This window comes from Anser cygnoides, chromosome 1 (assembly GCF_040182565.1).
Source record: "Anser cygnoides isolate HZ-2024a breed goose chromosome 1, Taihu_goose_T2T_genome, whole genome shotgun sequence".
Lineage (NCBI taxonomy): Eukaryota > Metazoa > Chordata > Aves > Anseriformes > Anatidae > Anser > Anser cygnoides.
This window is the reverse complement of record NC_089873.1, coordinates 148,894,915-148,911,752: the sequence shown is the minus strand read 5'-3', so window position 1 is coordinate 148,911,752 and position 16,838 is coordinate 148,894,915. Positions and strand designations below refer to the sequence as shown.

The 16,838-nt window shown below is 37.0% G+C and overlaps 1 protein-coding gene across 5 annotated transcripts in view; it reads right to left on the bottom strand.

Annotated features, from left to right (window-relative positions):
- MYO16 (myosin XVI) overlaps positions 1-16,838 on the bottom strand; it is a 383,536-nt gene that overhangs the window by 53,270 nt on the left and 313,428 nt on the right. For all 5 annotated transcript variants that reach the window (XM_048077900.2, XM_048077901.2, XM_048077902.2 and 2 more), the window contains one exon: positions 10,142-10,241. In XM_048077900.2, the coding sequence (XP_047933857.2) occupies positions 10,142-10,241 (100 nt within the window). The remainder of the gene's footprint in view (positions 1-10,141; positions 10,242-16,838) is intronic.

Sequence of the window (16,838 nt, the reverse complement as noted above, 5' to 3'; positions counted from 1 at the left end):
TGTTCTGCAGGTCTCCTCTTAGAATCAAGCAGTCAGAGCTGCATTTGTGAAAACAGCTTTCCTAAGTATTGACAAAGCGTATGAGCTTGTGCTGGCACTGAGCATTTGCTTTGCTTGATTTATCTAGCTCTTTGAGGGTCTTAATAAAAACAGCATACATGGATGCTCTTCTCCCTTTACAGAAAAAGTTAATTAGTTACACCAAAAAGAAACACCTTCCTTTTGATACTTTCAGAACATGCTGAAACAATCCTTAAAATTATTCTCTGTATAATCTTCAAAAGCATTCCTTTCTAATAGCCTTAAAAATAAATAATAATTAAAAAAAAAAAATAAGAAAGCTACTCCACAAATACTGTCACTAAAAAGCTTGGAGAAATGATGCTTTTGTTTATATCACTTTCTTCTCAGAAATTCTGGAGAAGAAACTTCACTTCTAAGAAATAACAAGACAGTACCAGGTAGCTGTGCTATCCAGTGAAGATTATAGCTTTTGTCTAGCTAATAATTTTGTACGGTTTATAAGCATGCTGATTAATTAATACCAGTCTGGCTGAAATTGTAGACATTCATTCCAATTCTTGTTTGTACACAGTGCACAAGCTCATTTTCTTCTCATTGCACCATCCTGCTCCACTGTTTTTTTTAGTATAGATGTAGGAGCCAGGTAGTTGGCAGGGAGATTTGCACACCTTTTCAACTAACTGCTTTTAATCCAAACACTGTTGTCAGGTATACTTCACTGGTGGTGATAAACCAGAGATAGCCAGGACACATATACCATGTCTGAACTCCATTAACAAAATTCAGAAATGGCAGGAGCACTTTTTAGTCCCTCGGCTTCCCTTCTCTCTACTCTAGAGAAAAACTACCTTGAAATAAATGTTAGGAGTCTCTAATGCTAAAGTTTGAGCTGACAGACAATGATTGTCAACTGTTAGTCTTTTAGTTAAAATCAGATGCACTCAAATGGCAAAATTAGAATTATTTCTAATTTTTTATTTGTTAGTAACTCTTTTCCCAATAAAATAAGCCTTTTTGTGTTACTGCAAAGTGTGTGAAGGCAAGGTGCTAAAAAAACATATTACTTGTCTTGCCACTGTAGAAACTCATAAATAGGGAATAGGCTTTCTTTACATGCTGAAAATGCCTGGAACAGCTATTTTAGAAAACTGTGCGGCTACAGAAATACTAGCATAGCTTAGCTATTCCAGAATAGCTCCTCTATTCAGACCATCTATTCTGGAATAATCCTTCTGCTTACAAATTGAAGTTATTATTCCAGAACAAAATTGCTTTTGTCCAAGAGCCCTGTTTCTACAATTGTAGCTACCTTGGTAAAATGGTGCCATTATGGTTACTTAATAGATTATCTTAAGTGATGCCTTATAATTTTATAACGTCATATTCATCTGAAGCAATCTCACTGAGTTCTCATTAGGCTCTCATACTTGGCTCTCAGGGACATATTCTCATCCTCATTTTCCTGACTGCTGACTTCAAATAGAAGTTTTCACTTTTCTTCCTGTACTTTCACACTTGTCTCCTTGTCTGGTTCTTAGCACTCCGAATTCCTTCTTCATCCATCATCTGCAGTCTGCTTCATTAACAGAACTTGCTAAATTTCCTTAGGAATCTTTCTTTTTGTTCCCAATTTTTTTCCTCCTCTCTTCAGAAAAAAAAAAAAAATCAAAGAAAAATAAGTCAACCACTTTCTTCTTCAGTTTAAGTTTGCTTCTCTTTCAGGCATCTAATCCCATGTTATGAACAAGCAAATTTTTCATGTTTTCACAGCAAACCATGTCAATTTACTCTTCTCTTCCCTTCAAGCATTCTTTCTATTTTTGAACCTTCAGCTTTCTTCCACGATACCAGAACTTCATCTCGACTCCTCCTACCACATCCATTCTGTCACTAAAGGCTGCAAATTCTATGATAAATGCTCATAAAAAACAGGTTTCTATTCATCTTGTTAAATCACATATTGAACTTTTCTTGTTACTAGCTTTGGCTACTAAAATCTTCATCTACTTGCTCACATCACCTTAAATCCAGAATTGTTCTGTAAGAATAACTGAATTATTACTCATATGGTTAACTGTAATGAAATTATCATGTAGTTTTTAAAACTAGCATTTTTTTTCTGAGTAGTTCTCAGAAAACCAGTGTGCAGATACAGATACTTCTTAAAATTATATTCTTCTCCTCTGGTGACATTTTCTGTTTACACCCCACTTCTTCTTTCCATAAGCCCTCTACACCATTTTGAAGACTTTTTTTTTTTTTTTAGCCCCTCTGTCTAAGGCCTATACCCAATTGTACACTTTTTCTCATTTCATCTCTTTCCCTCCTTTTCCTAAAATGCTCGTTTCTGTCCTTCCTTCCTCACTGGAAGTCTAAAGCATGCCTCCCTATTAGGGCAAGATTATGGTACTTTGACAGTAGAAAAATCAGAAAAATCAGTTGAAGGAGATGAAAAGTTACATTTTGAAACCTTAGAAGGAGCCCTTATAACCAGAAATGCTTACAGCAAAATTAACAACCCCATTCTCAGTTAGTCTCGTAATTAACACACTGATCACATCTATGATGTACTTCAAGTGTGTAACTTAACTAAACATGGAGTTGTGATTTATTTTGCAGCATTCAGTCACAAAATCGCAGTCAAGACAACTGCTCAAGCTTATGGTCAGTGTAGCTACAAGTGTTCGCCATCTGGCTCTGTAGACTCACAAAGCCAGCTAGGGGACATGCAAATCATCAGCGCTCTTTTCTCCCATCCCATACCCAAGGAACAACATAAATGGAATTATCATGGTATCACTTATACTAAGAACTTCATTAGTAGAAGTCTGCTATGATTTTTAAGTGAATGAAAAACGGACAGAATACAAATTCATTTTTTACATTCAGATAAAAGCTATCTGCAGATGTTACATCATATGCCAGGTCTATTGAGAATAGACATCTAGACAGAGGCATGTATAGAATAAACTATTGTAAGACATCAGGTTACGTTCACATTGCTGGAGATCTCTGTTGCTCCATCTTTGAACTAAATCTGACACCCTCTGAAGCTGATAGAGAACAAGTTAGTCTCCCTGCCTCCTCTGCGCAGTTCTGGCGTCCAGTGAAAGCAGGAACACTGAAAAAGGTTGGCATTTCATATGCTGGATATCGCTACAGTTTGTGAGCCTGCGACTTGTCTTCGCTGCGGTCTTTTCTCTAACCACAAAGTGTTTCCTGCTTACCTAGGGGGAAAAAGGTTAAAATGTTCTTCCCCTAAAGAAGTCACTTTTCCGTACTTCCTGGGCTACAAAGTGCTTTCATATGAGTCTGAAATTTTAATGTCATTCAGACTCCTGTAAAAGTAAACCATCTGTGAATTACAGTCATAGTTATTTTAATTAGAAAAGCATTAGGGCTTTAAATGTTATTTTTCAAAATGACACATTTTTAAAGATTAAGTAAAATTGTCATTGATGACTACCAAAGCTTCAATTACTGCTACAGGCCTTTTTTTTTTTTTTTTTTTTTTTCCTGGGAGGAGGAAGAAAGGATGGGAGAAAGCTGTTCTTATTCTCTCTTTCCTTCCTTCCTTCCTTCCTTCCTTCTTTCTTTCTTTCTTTCTTTCTTTCTTTCTTTCTTTCAAGAAAAGGTGTAGGATGTAGAAGTACAGACATTCAAAACTATGGAATGGATGCTGAGATGGTGTGTAGGTGGCATGGAGGCAGTATTAGCTCATATTTAATAGGTGTCAAGGGAATCTGTAAAGCTGTTCTTTAGTTTAAAAAAGGCAATTTGTGGGAGTGCTGTGTGTTTCTGGCAGTACTTTCAAAATAGCTACCTACAAAAGACAGAGAACTATAATCTAATGATATTTTACACAATGACACACATTTTCACAGTGCATTAATGAAATGTAGAAAAAAAGCCTTAAAACTATTGTAAAACGTGTCTTTCTGCAGCGTACATGTCTGCAAAAATATTATAACGACAAACACATTTACAGGGCACTGATCTTTTACAAGGACTGAAATGTTATTTTTAAAGGCTTACTCTCTCTGCTTTATTTGCTAGCTTTTCTTTACACATTTTAAGAGCCCTCCTTTGTCTCTGGCAAAATACTGACCTTGTACACTGGCACATATTGAATACATCCACAGTCGGCACAGCTTATGTATGGTCTTAACAAAAGTATGTGAGTAGTCCAGTATTCACGCAAGTGACATAAGGCATTTATGCAAGAACTTGTCAGGATCTGGACTTCTGGGAGAAAAAGCTCTCTGGGAAATGGCAGAACAATGGTCAGCCCTGTTCCAAAAACTGTGCAACCCTCACAGCTCTTCGCTGGTGAGGCAACAAAGAAATGACTGCATCGCAGGAAAGGAAATGAACAGGAAGAGTAAGATGTATGTAAGGAACACATAGCCCTACCCTGGTTCAATCTCAAGGGATCCCTGTATTATAGACCTACAACTCTATTCTTTCTAAATTCTAGAAATAGACATAGTACTGAAAGAAACAAGATGGATGTGTCTGTGAGTGTGAACTGAGAAATACAAGCACCAGGCAACAGGGACAACAGTGGCACAGAAGGTAGCCCCTGAAGTGGGAATCTGGAAAGCTAAACCCAGACACATAAGAGATGAGCACCAGGACCAAATATGAAGTGACCTATCTAAAAAACAAAAGAAAGAGAAGAAAACAATAGAAAAGGGTCAAGAGAGAGGCAAATAGAGAAAATCAACTTTGAATTAGAAAGAGAGTCTCAGAGTCCAAATGTGAGAGAGCTGCATGAAAGAAAACTCAGAAGGAAAATGAAGAGTTTGCCAGACTAGTGATCATAAGCACCCTGAAAGGTAGATAGAGGTAGGTAGGGAGGAATATATTCTAGAGGGAAAAAGAATAGGAACCATAAGAAAAGCTCAGTGTGAATAGATAGAGCTGGTCAGAAGTCAAAGTGAATGATCCAATGGTCAAAGGAGATGCTGTGGGCTTGTATTGTGTAGCATAAAAGAGCTGCTAGGAAAGCTTGCAGGTGGATGCTGGCTTGGGCCAGCTTTTTGGCAGTACTGGTGAGGTGTAGCCTCACTCAATTTGTGCTACCAGCAAATTATTTCTAAGAATATAATGGGATGATATACTACTTGGACAATGTAATTCTGCTGACAAAATTCAAAGTATAAGGCAAATACAAACACTGGTGTTTTAATCATTTGCCATTAGTTTGGAAACCCCTCCTGGGATTTTTTTTCAAATGTGAATATGAAATTACTCAATTTTAAAATTGCTTCAAAGACAATTGACTTCTAAAATAGGAGATTCAAAACAAAATGGAAAATGACTTTCAGCACAGCTAAGATTAGTAAATGACAAATAAATAAACTGGCATACAATTTATGAGGCTCCTGAAATGACTTCAGTAATGTCTGTAGCTGTAAGAACGTGGATTGGAACTAAATCAACATCTGTCTCATGCAGCTACCTGCTGCTGATTTGGTGCTTCAGAAAAATAAATAAATAAATAAATAAAATCAGACTGACCTTCCTGTACTGCTTATTTCATATCTGATCAGTCTTTGGATCATTCCATTCAAACTTAACACCTTGTCTAACTCTCTCCAAAATGAGTGATATCTTGTTTTCAGAATCCAAGGCTACTGATAAGAAGGAATCATTGTGGATTAGAACAACCAGGCTAAAAATTGAAAAGATAAGCTAAGACAAAGATTTTATGAGACACGTTTAAGAAGTCCTGTCTTTTAAACAGACAAGTATTCATAGCAGTTAAAGGCTCAGAGATTCACCTTTAGTGAAGTCTGTCCTTCGGAGCGCTTGTATTTAACAGCTGCACTGTACAGTGAGAGCAAATTAAACTGACGTTTTACCTTTGGTAAAATACAAGTTGTTTGCATTTTGGCAAGCTCCATATGAAGTAACTGAAGAGTTAACTGCAGATCACTGACCTTAGCTAAACAAAATGTAAAGCTCCAAGTTTTGATGAGAAATCTCAGTAAGCTATGAGCTAACTCCCCTTTATTGAATTCATATTTGCAAGCTTAACAGTGTGAGGAATGATAATCCAAATGAATGAAAGTTTCCTTCTGTCAGTAAAAGCAGCCAAGGACTGTTTGTGCCCCAGATTTCTCTCAAAGCATGCTAATGTTTGCTGGCTAGTCATGCTATTGGGATAGTAGGCTTTCCCTGGCTAATACATCATCGCATGACAATAAATGAACAATGAACGTGGATTTGTAAAGGCCTTCAGATGTTCTGGAGGGTGGGAGATTCTCCTGCTCGACATGAAGCAGCCAGTACTCCCACTCAATTTGACTCTGAAGTTTATCAGCTTGCTCCCTCTTATATTAGTAGCAAAACTCTCAATGACTTCTCCAGGGGTTAAACAAGTCTGTTATTTTCACTCCGTCTGGTGCAGGAATGGTTTGTTTTGATTTAGAAATCTGATTTTCTCTTACATAGGGTGTGCTTAAAAGTCACAGCAAGTAGCTAAGCTTGTCATGATCGAGTATATATTTAAACTGAAAGAACACTTTATCTAGGCTGCACACAGAGTCAGGATGCAAAAACAGCCTTTCATTAGTAGCTCTGCACTTTCATAATTTCAGTAGTTAAGCTAAGTGCACGACTGAAACAGCATTGTATGCCAGCTTCAATTAAACAGCTATTTTATTGTCCTGGTTTAGTTATCTCCAGCTCAGCTTACCCAAGTAACAGCAACATTTCATAAACCTATCAACACTTTTCTAATAAATACTTCCCCCTAACACAGAAGCTGCTGAATCAAGCACAAGACCTTGGCTAGCTGATAGTGTTTGCTCTTGCACTCCAGTAAATAGTAGAAAATAAACCAAAATTGGATTCTGGTATTAGGTCTTCTTCATTTGCCCTCGATTTTTAAACAGGCTGCAATATTTACAAGAGGAGGAAGAATACGTTTTGTGAGTAGGCTTTGAGTTTTGTAAAACACTCTCCAAACACAAGTTATGTGAGGAAAGAAAGATAAATTGTCAAGTAGAAAAGAAATACGAAGAAACCACTTTCTTCACCCATTTTTTGGGAACTCATTTCAGAACACTGATTTGCTTTCCCCTCCCATCAGTTTAAGATCACCTTTCACAAAATGAGATAGTCAAGTATGTTATCCCAAGGAGGTTAAATAGTGTATCATCTAAACTCACCCAGCTACTACAGAGTCCAGATTTTTCCTTCCTCCCCCCACCCCTCACCTCCCTTCTGTGGAGTTCATTGCCAACCTTGTCCTCTGATGACATGTAAGCAGGAGGTTGATTTCAGATGTGTGCTGCTTTTTCCTAAACTTCACCATCCTTGATGTGGATACTTTAGCTGTCTATTTTTTGGCCAATTTATCCATCCAAATCTGCAACAGTTCTTCAGGGAAATGCAGGTAACAGAATTGGGGAAGACATTCTTTGACTTATTCATGAACCCCTGCACCAAACAGATTTTCAGTTCCAGCAGTGACTCATTTGAAGTAGTTACTGCTGGCAACAGTGGCTGAATAAACTGGTTATATGTGTAACCCCCTAACTCTTGGATGATTTTTGGTGATGCACTGTAAGATGACTCCTTTTCTCTGACTTAGGTAGCTGACATCATCCTGGGTTCCTAATTTTTCTTTTCCTTCCCTTTCTTTCCCCTCCTTCTCCCTTTCTCATTTTTTTCTTTTTTTTTCGTTTTTCTTTCTTTTTTTTTTTTTTTGGAGTCCTCTGCTGTAAAAGCATAGAGGAGGTCACCCATGACAACTACAGATTGCATAAGCTTCTTCATTTAGATTGTTATTTAAAGTTCAACTTTCATGATTAGTCAAATGAATCAAAAAAGATAATTGAGAGAGAGAGATTATGTGACACAGACATTAGTCACTACTGGTATACAGCTTTGTACCAGCAATACAAAACGTGGTGGTGTCAAATTGGTGTTCACTGGGCATTGCTGTAAGAAGTTCTCTGGACTTAGAATTAATTTTCTCCTAGATTTTTCTTCCAGGATAACTATATTTCCATCTGTTTGTCATAACTCTTTGTGGCTTGAAGTGGTAAGGAGCAGGTCACTCACTCTTTCAGACAGACCTTGTTCCTTTCAGCTTAGTCTGTTGCCAGTGTGCTTCTTAGTCACTCACTGAGAATGGTATAACTCTCACCTACCACCCCCCCCATTCCATTTAACTTACCAACATCGCGTAAGATTACCAACATCGCCTAAACTTACCAACGTCCTTTCTGGTTTGAAGGAAAATGCATCATGTGCAACTGTAGTTTTGCACACCTGACTTCTCATGATATTAATGATATTCTGGAGTCAGAATCTCTAAAACCTGTTTGAGATCACAAGCTTCATTCCCTGCACAATGGAAGGATCATGTTTTGCAATTTCCTTCTTACATTTTTGTCTTTCAAGGTTTCAGGCTTGTTTTCAAACACCAGTCACTACACAATCACTAGTCTTGAGCTACAGAATTGCACTGATGGCCAATTGCTTTTTGGGGGGCTGTAATGCTGTTACTGGCTCCTGGGGAAATAAACTTGACAGACACCCTGCTCTGTGTTTTGTGACTGGAGCACAATATGTAATTACTGTTACATAGCTTTTGTCCAATATCAAACTTGTAGCCTCAAACGAGTTCTGAAGGTTAGTGGTACTCTCAGCTCCAGGTACTCGTAAGGTAAAATACATCTTCTAGATATTAATAACGTGTTTTTTTTACAGGGAACCTTGTGGCAAGGATGCAGAATATACTCCAGAACTGACCTAAGAAAACTGACCTAGGGAAAGCAAGTCTATTTTATGATTTTTATCTTCTTCAGGGCCTTTCTTTTTGCTCTTTACTATCGAGGGAATTCAGGTTACACAATGATATGTGTCCATTACTTACTTAAGTGACTAAAAGGGAACTTAAACAGCATTTTGACCAAAGAAAAACCTTCTTATGTGTCCAAGTACAGGTAATCATGCATATATGGGTAGGTACAATTTTTTTCCTGTTATAAGTAAAGAATCTAGGACACTGAGAAAAATTCACAGCACTAAGTCTAACACAGTCCTTGTCCTTCATCAACCTTTTCTTTTTCTTTTTTTTGCAGAAACCTTTTCCGGTCATCTTAATGCTTGGACATTGTTACATGAATTGGAAGAAATGTTAACCCCTTCCTTTAAACTAATATTCCAAAAGCCTATATGAGTGTTCTAACCACTCGTCTGTCCCTAAACTTCAGACCTGCCTCTGAAAATGGCCCAGATGCTGTCTTGTGGTATAAATTTCAGTCCTCCTAGTCTCGGAAAAGACTTGAGTGTGAAGCTCACACTGTCCAGACGAATACTCCATACATTAAGTCACAGAATGCTTCCTTTCTGTACATTAGCTTACATAATGTGAAAGGGAACAACATTTTCTTTAGAAATTGCATATGGCGAGGAAATCAGTGCTGCTAAATTACAAAGTTACACTAAGAGTACTTTCGACAAATGGAGACGTATGCATTGCAATCCTTATTCTGGTGAGGATTAACTATGGTATAAACAGGATAAGGGGAAGGGATGGGAAGCTGAGAGCTTCCTGTTCATTGGCATTTTCTGGTGGTGGTGGTGTTTGTACTTGATGTACAGTGATCCTAGTTACCTAGCTCTATCTCTGAGTCAGCATACTGCTACCTACACAGGCACTGACTAGATGGGAAGTCCTAAGCAAAAGTTTTGAGTCTGTCCTATTATGACAGTAAAGCATTTAGCATAGACTTTTACATTAAGAAAATATGCAGGTTTTTTTGTTGTTGTTTTGTTTTCTTTCCTAATTCAGAAACAATTCAACCACTAAAATGCATACACCAGATACCTTTAAAAACCTGGATACAAATTTATAAAGTGTACACACTTAATTGAATTCCTTTTCTTCCCACAAGAAGACACTGATTTTTGACACAATGATCACAGCTACTCATATGGTAGAAAACTCAGAAAATCAGCTTGATTCTACTCCAAAGCATATATTAAATGTCAAAAGAATATACTGCTGCAAAGGATCTGGTGGCTTGCCACAATGGAAGTGACTCAGCTAGCTTGTTTAAAGAATGATATTTTAATTGCTTTGTAGATCACAAACCTGCCAGCCTTGTAATTTACACTGCTGAAGAACAAGACGACATCTCTCCTTGGCAGACAACTTCTTCTCTCCTGCTGCTGTATCAGCCAAATCTTTATACCTAGAAAAATTAACAGAAGTAGAGTTACTCTAATGTGGGACTGGTTGACATTTTTTGCAGATACTGTGAGTTTTCCTTTGACTTTCAAATCTCTGATATACAAACTGGAAGCTTAGGATTCTGCTGCAGGTGAAGAAAACAAGGAGACCAACTGCTTTAAATCTTTCATGTTATTAGACATGACCTTGGTTAATAACAGTGTGGGATAAGTGAGGCCTAAACTCAGATTTGCTTCTTGTCAGTTCTTCTGATGCCTCACTGAAAATCAATGCAGAAAGAATGCAAAGCCTCATCAACCGATTTAACTGGTACTGAATCAGGTCACGGAAAGGAGGAAAATATTTTTTCAGTATGTGTTATATAACACATGGCTACTACGAAGTAATTCATAAGAAAGTGGCATTGCTTAAAATGTTTTCCAACAACCTGAAAATATTTTTCTTCATTTTGGAGCATTTGAATTAAATGTCTTGTAGAGAAAAAGACTTTAAGGAACTTGATCAGTTTACACCATTGGAAAGAAGATCAAGAGGAGAGTTCATTACAGCATTGGAGTACCTTCAAAGATAAAAAATGCTAGATATTAAAATGCTCTTTGATGTACAGAAGAAAAGAATCAATGTAGGAAACAAGTTATACAAAGTCAAATTACAGAAAATTTCAATTTTAACTGAGAACTTATTACAACATACTACTACTAAAGAAACTCATGAATTTACCACATCTTGATGCCACATATTATTACTATAATTTCTTGAAGGCATTTCTCAGTCTAGATATGACAAGAAGTAACGAGCTAGAATGCTTTTTCATTATAAGAAGCCAGTTTTTGAAAGGGAAAGATTTCACAAATGTGCCACTTTTGAGTAATCTCCCAATGAAACAGAGGTAAGTTTTGAAGTTTGTGTGCCAACTACATTTCCTGAGGTTTTATTTGTTTGGTTCTCTGGTGCAACACAGAAGTGCTGTCCCAGGCCCACTCACACAGACCATGGCAGGCAGAGCTGCCAGGCTCCAGGGATATCAATGGTCCCAGAAGCCATAGCAACTCTGGAGCAATTTCCTCAGGCAAACCACTCTAAGGCCAAATTAAACCTATACTTCTAGTGTCCTGGAGCTACGCTGAGCTTCTGCAGTCTGGGAATGTCAACTGGTCTGGTAGCAGTCCTGCTGAAGACTCTACAGCTAAGGTTCTATGGCTAGTAAGTGAAATTTGAGAGGAATTATTTCTGCCATAGAAAATATATCTGGAAAAACAAACACAAACAAAACACAACCCAACAAAAATCACCATCACCACCGACAAAGCAAACAACAACAAACAGCCTGTGCCCATTTATTAAGTATTCTACTATGTTCTGTTAAATACTGTCACCTTCCAATGGAGTGTTCTGGGATTACTGGTCATTAGTCTGTCTCAATGTCCAAATTATGCCCAAGAATGGTTTGGAGGAATTCTGGTTGGAAGGGGCCAAAACTTCACCAGAAACCCTTCTGATTAGTCTAACACCCTAGACTATCAGTAGGAAACTGGGGGTCCTATTTTCTTAATAGCTCAACTATGGTCACAAAGACATTTGCTTTGTGGATCGCCATTAGGGCTGGGGCCACCTTGTTTCCATACTTGTATCAACCAGCTTTTCTTAGAAATCATGGAGAATCAGAGGTATTAGAGAGAATACAGCTGGAAAGCTTAGCAACTGCTGACTAAAATGAAGATGATTCAGCATTGACTCACAATGCATGAAGATGCAACTGTGAAAGTGGCCAGCCTGAAACTCACTCACAGTAGAAACCCAGAGAAACATACTTCATTCCTAATGCAGTGCCAAAGCAAAGTTTAAAAGGCTGAAATTCTAACTTTGGTTCAGATTTACTTTAGAACTATTCAAATCACAGGATTCAAAACAAGGATAAACAAATGTTCTTTACAATCTATATTATACAAGAAGCCAGACAAAAATGATCCTTTGATTTCCCCCAATCTTAAAAATCTTTGAAATGTCATCACATCATCCTGGAAGTCTAATCAGAGTTCAAAATTCACGTCCACCCCTTAAAACAAGCCCTATCTTAGAGAAAGAGGACAGGTTAGTGGTTGTGGTAGCAGAGAAAGAACTAACTATGGAAATTTAAATTAATTTCCCAATTGTGCCACAAACTTCCATTTTGAATATAGAAAGTTATTTTGAAAATAACCTACTTCTCCCTAAATTAGCTACTGAAAAGCTATGTTCCTAGTCTGAGTTAGCCACCTAATTCTCACAACAGACTGTGAAGACAGCTTCTTCCATCGGGTGATTTGTTCTATGCATCCTAGACATTTTTCTTAAAATGAGAAGAGATTGCCCTCTGGAGGTGCTCTTCTCTACTGACCACAGAGGGACTCTAGTCCAGACTGGAGGCCTGCATTTTGGGTGGCTGAGAGGGCTCTCGCTCTATATCTACTTGTCTGACTGACTGACTGACTTATCTGCTAAGTGGGCCTAAGAGAACTTCCTTATTTCTCCTCTCTGTCTTTTTCAAATTTGTTGGCTATCTAAGCACCTAGAATGAAAAACAAACAAACAAACAAAAAAATACTTTTAGACTTGGTATCATCATCTGCCACCTCAGATCAATCACTTTAATCTTGTATATGACTGTTTAAAGAAAAACAACACAAAATTTGTAGCTATTTTTTTCCGCCAGAATGTTTCCCTGGTTGGTTTGATTTTTAGCACAGTTCTTCAAATATCAATATTGACAGCAGGATAGTAATGGGAATGGAGAAGCAGGGATGAGCAGACTACACCTGTTGGTGGCAGCCCAAATTTGTCCTGGACAAAAGTGGCGTTGTAATCATAAGATTATTTGACTTTTTTCATAGCTAATTTTAAATGTGTTAAAGCATTTAAACTTTCTTCATTTTGTTTTTCCTTTTGGAGGTATAACCAAACATGTAATCTATGGCTTTGTGATTTTTTGTATTTTAAGCTTGCTATTACCTTCAGGAAGCATTTTGTTAAAAAGAAAGCAAAATAAAATTGATAATAAACTGAGATATAAAACAAAACATATAAAAACTTGTAATAAACAATATAAAATTGTTTATATAATATAAAAACACAAAAGTATTCATATTTAGTATATTGGATACTTTCTATTGTGAATGGATGCTTGTGTTGCCATATAGACACAATAATTTAATGTCCTGTTAAACTTAACACTTTCATGGTCTCAAGAATAACAAAATAACTTACTATTCATCACATTTACCGTATCATAGAAAATCATAATAAAAATACTGAATTTATGGTGCAGGCTTGTATAGATAAACTTGAGTTATGTGCAAACACTGGGGTTTGCTTCTGGGGAAATGTAATCTGCAGAGTCTTTGAAGCCTTCCCTTACCAGAGAATTCTGCTAGCAATGTAACCTTAGTTCACTCTTAGGTAAACGAACAACCCAATTAAATACCAGGCTTCTTCTCACTGACAGGTCATATATTTTCCCCACATAAAAAACACAGAATATATTTGTAAGGCTTTAGAGGCGATCCCGAGGAACCTAGCGAGCTACCTTGCTAAAAAAGACTTCAGTGAGGTGAAATACATTTCAGCTAAACTTCCATTGATGAATTAGTTGTGTAGACTTTATTTAGAGTCAATAGAAGATGCTATTTGGATGTCATATACTCTGTTGTAACACTGATCCTTAAAATAATTCAGATGAATTTTGCACTGTATGACCCCATTTCTTTCCACTGAGTAGAAAAATAGGGTATGTATGCTCCCGATTCCAGCATAGACATGTACTGTTAGACAAAGTGAGTCCCTTTCTTAGGGAAGTAGAGAGGCTGATAAAAAGCAAGATCTCATGGCCTAGCCAGAGCAATTTATTCACTAATGGATCCAAAACAAAATAAAAACCAGGCAGATTTAAAGGATTAAATTGACTCTATACTCCTCCGCCGCCATGTAAACACTAATGTAGTGTACATTAGGAAATGCAAAACCTCTTCACTTGCACCCTCCTTCCACTTACAAGTTATCATCAGGGAGCTCTCCCAGTCTTCATCCTCTCTACAGGAAATCAGTGTGTGTTTACCTCACCTTCATCCTTAGCACTGTCCTCTTCCCAACCTGTTTAACACAACAGAAGAAAGCTTTTGTCTAGACAGGTTGGCACTGTGAGCATGGTCTGGCTGGAACCCTCTGGTGTCATAGAACTTGTGCTCTGACCTCTTTTCTTTCATTTCTCAATGATGCTCTTGATCATGAAGACTTCTTGATTGTTTGGACTAGACACTACTGCCAATAGCTTCAGGTAGCTTGTGAATATGGAAAACTCAGTTCTCTTGGGTCTTCAAAGATAAGAGTGTTATCTGATCATTTTCTCACTCACTTCCCTAAGTACACAGTTGACAAGATCCAGCAGGCTGCTTTTTTTTTTTTTTTTTTTTTTCTTCCTTTGTTAGAATATTCCTGAGTTCAGGTTATGGCACAGTAACCCACAGTAATACTCTTGGGCTCAGCACACTATTTGATTTACATGGAGTGTGCACAAATAGGCTGTAGAGCTGTACTCCCAGTTCTGTATACACAGCAAATCTTTAAGCATCGAAATAAACACCACACACTCAATTTCAATAGCACATCAACATGATAGAAGACACTAATGGAAAGAACATTGCAAGTACAAAGGGCAGAAAAACAAGCAGCTCCAAATCAACAGCTTACACAAACCACATCGATGTCCTTGAACTGATGCCTCAAAAATACTTTTTTTTTTTTTTTCTTTTCTCCTGTTTGTTTGATTTTGCTATTCTATTTCTCAGGTCTTTCTCCTGCCTAGCCAAGAAAGAACAAAGTTAGAGATATCTACTGACTGCAGTCCAATGTCCTCAGTAAGAGGATAGCTTTGAATACCATAACTCAAATCTTTCCTGAAAGCAACTCCTTCTCTCCATGTCTTTGTCTTGTTATTTCAGAAATTAAAATCACATATGGCTGGCATGCAGCTACCTTATAGCAGTGCTAAGTAATGTAGTTTTAAGTGGTAAATATCCAAACACAGCTTATGCAAAGAAAAATAGTCAGTCCTGCCAGTGTAATTCATTATGTTGCCATTTCGTTTTCTCTTTCTTTTGTTTACTACGCTTTATTCTGTTTGCCAAGTTAAAATGGCATGATTCAGTAAGATCTATTCAAAAGGTAGTGAATAAAAGAAGGCAATCCAAATTAACCTGTATAATGTATTTCTGCTAAAAGAAATGTAAAAATTGTCATCACAAAGGAGTAAAAACAGGTTGCGCTGTCTTACTAAATTCTCTTTTCTTCCTTTCTAAACTTCTTCTTTTCTTCCTTTGACAACCAGTAACAGATTGATGTATTATTATGTCTGTGAAATATGTGAAAGAGATGGACTTTGTTTGCAAAACTTGTCACTATGTGCTCATAACTCAAGATCTTTAGTTTTGTTTGTTTGGATTTGGGGAGGATGGGGAGAGTGGGTTAGGCATGGCTTGTATTTGAAAAATCTATCAAGTGAGAGCTGAAATATCTAGAGGATCTATCTACTGCAGAGAGAAACATATCCTTTTCAAGGGAAGATAAGATGTCTGGAAACGTTTCAAGTGATAGAAACCTTGTAAAAACAGTCACCAGAGAAGAATTGGATGGAATTTTGATTAATGTTATGTGTATATAAAGGATACATAGTCATTCCAGTTCCCTGTGTTATATATATTTTTTTCTTTTTAATTAAAGGAATAACCTAATTATCTTTGAAATATGAGGAACAAGGGAAATTCCAGATAATTAGAAAAGGTAAAATAGAGTATTATAGTTTCCAAGAAAAGAAAAGAAAAGTGATTCTGCCAATCTCTGTGCAATATATAAAACATAAATATATTGTTATACAGCATACATATTAACACCCAAATCAGGTATTCAAAATTTGGTATAGAATAAACCCTTGACAGGCATGAAGAAAAAGATGCCTTTATAAAAACAGATTATAGCAGACAAAAAAGATTGCATTTGGGGCTTATTTGATAGAAGTATGAAAATACAATATAAGAGGACTGTAAGTTTCACCTTTATGTAAAACAACAGTTTTGGACTGAGTCTGCTTCGTACAGACTTACAGAGATAATCCGTATAGGTGTGGACATGAACATACGTGCATGAAGTGCAATTTGCCTAATAGGTTTGAAATGATGAATAAGTATATATGGCAATGAACCAAAACCTTACAGTACCTGCATACCATGGTATTAGGTTTTACAATATCTTAATTGATATCAAGCAATGAAGGATTAAATGGCTAGACCTACAGACCAATTAGAATTAAGAGAGAAAATAAAATTAAAGTCATTTTGGAAAAACCGCAAGCAGTTTTGCTGGGTTAACCTGACAGATATTTGCTGAGAGAAAGAAACTTGAAAAGCAATCATGCTGAGAGCAATCTTACAGCAAACTGCCAGGTATGATAGCTTCATGACAGTGCTTTTATACATGCCACTAGAACCCAGAAACTTTTCAACTGATGAAATATTCTGATTTTTTACTCCAACGTTTTAAATTTAATTTCTTACATAAAGGCACAGGGGCA